Source organism: Otolemur garnettii, unplaced genomic scaffold, assembly GCF_000181295.1.
Source record: "Otolemur garnettii isolate 467f Iridium unplaced genomic scaffold, OtoGar3 scaffold00022, whole genome shotgun sequence".
Taxonomy (NCBI): Eukaryota; Metazoa; Chordata; class Mammalia; order Primates; family Galagidae; genus Otolemur; species Otolemur garnettii.
In genome coordinates, this window is record NW_003852417.1 from 17,376,739 (window position 1) to 17,380,922 (window position 4,184).

At 42.1% G+C, this 4,184-nt stretch overlaps 1 protein-coding gene across 1 annotated transcript in view; it reads left to right on the forward strand.

Annotated features, from left to right (window-relative positions):
• Positions 1–303: 303 nt before the first annotated feature.
• The window catches only part of DRC1 (dynein regulatory complex subunit 1), a 34,214-nt gene continuing 30,333 nt past the window's right edge, over positions 304–4,184 (forward strand). The window contains exon 1 of the mRNA XM_012803708.2: positions 304–321. Within this exon, the coding sequence (XP_012659162.1) occupies positions 304–321 (18 nt within the window). The remainder of the gene's footprint in view (positions 322–4,184) is intronic.

The window sequence follows — 4,184 nt, forward strand, 5'->3', positions numbered from 1 at the left end:
GCATCACAGCCCACAGCAACCTCCAACTCTTGGGCTTATGCGATTCTCCTACCTCAGCCTCCCAAGTAGCTGGGACTACAGGTGCCTGCTACAACACCTTGATTTTGTTGTTGTTGGAGTTGTCATTGTTGTTTTAGCTGGCCTGGGGTGGGTTTGAAGCCAGCAACCCTGGTGCATGTGGCTGACGCCATAACTATTGCCTCACAGGCGCCAAGCTGGCTTTTTTTTTTTTTTTAGTTGTTTTTGTTTAGCTGGCCCGGGCCAGGTTCAAACCTGCCAGCCTCAGTGTATCTGGCTGGCACCATGACCACTGTTCCACAGGTGCCGAGCTGGATTATACATTTAAGCAATTAAAATCCCAACGTGTTGTTTTCTTTTTGAGACAGAGTCTTACTATGTTATCCTCAGTAGAGTGCCATGGCATCACAGCTCACAGCAACCTCAAACTCTTGGGCTTAAGCCATTCTCTTGCCTCAGCCTCCTGAGTAGCTGGGACTACAGGCGCCTGCCACAATGCCTGTCTATTAAATCCCAACATGTTTTTAAGAGTAGAAATCAACAACTGATTCTAAAATTATTTATTGATTTTTATATTTATAGGTTTATTATAAGGGATATTACAAAGGATATAGATGAAGAGATGTGTAGGGCGAGGTATAGGGGAAGGGGCTTGGGTCTTCCATTCCTTTCCAGGGTACGCTACACTCTAGGAATCTCCAAAGGAGTTCAGCTCTGATTCTAAAATTTGTATGGAAATTCAGTTGTACGAGAACAACTAAGGCAATCTAGGAGAAAAGCAGAGCTGGAGGACTTACCCTACCATGTATTGAGACCTGTTATAAAGTTACAGTAATTAAAACAATCTTGTGTAGAAGTGGTGACCATGGGGGTGTATGTCTTGCTCTGTTCCTCCTGTGGATGTACCCCCTCAATTGGACTTGACCCAAATCTACTCTGAGCCCCAGTTCCCCATTAAGATCACTGAGTCGCAGAGAATCCAAAATTGTTTGCTCAAATAGTTCTGAAACTACCTTAAAGGCCTGCATCAATCTCTTCCCAGAGTCTGTCCTGCTCAGGGCAAATGAGGCCATTGTTATGGCCTTGGCCTGATGGAGGCCCAGGGGTTGTAGTTGGAGTTGGGATGTGCAGTTTGGGATATCCATGTACTTGCAGGACAGACCTAGGGGTGGGTTGAGGGGTGGGGGCCGAGGCTGGTTCTCCTCTAGCCACCCACTTATGAGTAGAAGTCCAAGGTATAGTCTGAATTCAAACTAGGACTTCTGAAGATATTGAAGTAGGAGGGTAGAATATGTTTCATTTAACAGTTTTTACGTGGTATTATAATTTTTAAATATTTAGACATATGGTATGTAGACCTTCATTTAAACTCTTTTTCTTGGAGCTCGTAAGTGTTAGAAGTGTGTCTGTTGGTCTATAAGTGACTGTTAAATTTGGGTTTTAAATTTTACTTTAAGTCTTAAATACTTGCTTTATATATAGGCATTGAGTAGAAAATATAAATGTTCACACTGAGTAGCAAATAGAAAGTTGCTCAAAATTGCAAGAAAACCATAACTTCCTTATGGATGTAAAATCATTTGGTATCAGCAATAAAGCTGCAGGCCTGAAAAATAAACGTAGAGTGCCATAGAGATCTGGGTCAAAGATCTCTTCTGTCTTCACTGGAACTACATGTCACAGTTTCCATAGAACAGTGAGGTGAAGTGGCATCTCTGGCCATTTCAGTGACTCCTTGGTCTAGAGGTTTTATAGATTCTTAGTTCAGAAATGATTTGAGAGTTTTTAGGTTCCAAAACAGACTTGGGAAAACTTAGGCAAAACCTAAGGATATTTGAAGTTGGTTTTTTTTTTTTTTTTTGAGATAGAGCCTTACAATGTCACCCTTGGTAGAGTGCCATCTCATCACAACTCACAGCAACCTCAAACTCTTAGGCTCGAGAGATCCTCTTGCCTCAGCCTCCCAAGTAGCTGGGACTACAGGCACCCACCACTACACTCAGCTATTTTTTTTTTTTTTTAAGAGATGAGGTCTTGCTTTTGCTCAGGCTGGTCTTGAACTGGTGAGCTCAAGCAATCCACCCACCTTGGCCTCCCAGAGTGCTAGGATTACAGATGTGAGCTACTATGTCCAGCTTTATTTGAACTCTTTTGTTCAAAATAAAAAGAGGACTTATCATCTTGAAATCATAACATCACAACAAGCCTAAGAGTGAAGATACTGAGTATGGAATTTACAAAGAGGGATTCAGAAAGGTGGCACTGATAGCAAAATCCCTGAGCCCATTAAAGGAGAGGGCAGTGCAGCCAGCTATAATTTTTTCCTCTATTATAGCGGTTCTCAACCTGTGGGTTGAGACCCCTTTGGGGGTCGAATGACCAGGGGTCGCCTAAGACCATCCTGCATGTCAGATATTTACATTACAATTCATAACAGTAGCAAAATTACAGTTATGAAGTAGCAACGAAAATAATTTTATGATTGGGGGTCACCACAACATGAGGAACTATATTCAAGGGTTGCAGCATTAGGAAGGTTGAGAACCACTGCTCTATTAGAACCTATGTAACAAAAGAGTCCACATATCATTACCTGCAATAGGTAGAAGCTTGTTGCTGTGCCTCTCTTGCTACCTCTATATGAAGCAGTCCAGGGCTGATGTCGGGGCTGCTTGATGCTAGAACCTCAGCCACTTCTGCTGTTGCTTATGTTGCTTTCTGCTCATCACCCCATAATTTAGCTCCTGTTCCTGCCTGGGAGAAGGGATACAAGGGGGACAGCAGAGGGTACATCTTTTCTCTTAAAGGCACAATTCAGAAGTAGCACAATTAAGTTTGTGAACTTGCCACTGTGAACTTATGTTGGCAGCACTGTACAAACAACTGAGTAAGGTTCATAACCTTGGTATATCAGTGTGTCATAGCTGTGTTTATGTGGACACTTAGTGGTGTCTTGCTGAGTGGCATTCATTATTGTTATTGTGTATTTTTGTGTGTTGTGAGAATGTTGGAGAGCAAGCATTCGTAAATTGCTTGTTAAACTTGGCAAGAGTGGAAGTGAAATCAGGGACATATTAGTCCAAGTTTATGGGGATAATGACATAAAGAAATGGCAGTGTACAAATAGATTAAATGTCTTTCTGAGAGGAGAGAAAGCATCACTGATGAAGAGAAGTCAGCGTGGATGGTAGTGAGCAGAAGACAAAAACGTGGCAAAGATTCATCGACTTGTGTGTCAAAATCATCAGATGAGTATGAGAAGCATAGCAGACAAAGTAAATATTGGTAGAGAAACAGGAAAATCTTTATTGAAAATCTTGGCCAACAACTCATGGCTCTTGGATCATGACAATGCACCAGCTCAAGTGGTGCTGTCTGTGAGGGAGTTTTTAGCCAGTAAACAAATAACTGCACTGGAACACTCTCCCTACTCACCTGATCTGGCCCCCAGTGACTTTTTTCTTTACCTGAAGATAAAGGAAATATTGAAAGGAAGACATTTTGGTGACATTCAGGACATCAAGGGTAGTATGGCCATAGCTTTGATGGCCATTTTAGAAAATGAGTTCCAAATTTGCTTTGAAGGGTGGACTAGGCACTGGCATTGGTGCACAGCTTCCTAAAGAAAGTACTTTGAAGATGACCATACTATATTCAGCAATGAGGTATATAGCACTTTTTCCAGGATGAGATTGCAAACTTAATTATCTGGCCTCATATGATAGCTGCGAGGGAGGCTGGGAAATACACTCATTTTGAGAGGTCACACACACAAAATTTGGGTGTTCTGTTACTAAAAGTAGAAGGCGAAATGAACAGTGGAGGACCACTATCATTATCTGTCTCACCTCCCCTACTGAGATTCTTAGGCAAGACCCTGGCAGTGTCAGTCATGTGGAGATCTACTGGAGAAAGGGCTAGGATGATGTACCTGTAGCAGGGTGCCCTTTGGCTGATCCCTACTCTGAAGAGAGTACACTAAAGTACAGTGAGAAGTGCAGAGTGCTTTCACACTGGAAGCTGTAACATGACATCACAGTGTCTTGACCGAAAAGTGTTGCTAAATAGATGCTACTCTTAGAAGTCTTTTTTTTTTTTTTTTTTTTTTTGAGACAGAGTATCAAGCTGTTGCCCTGAGTGATCAAGTGGAGACTGCCTCACTTTCT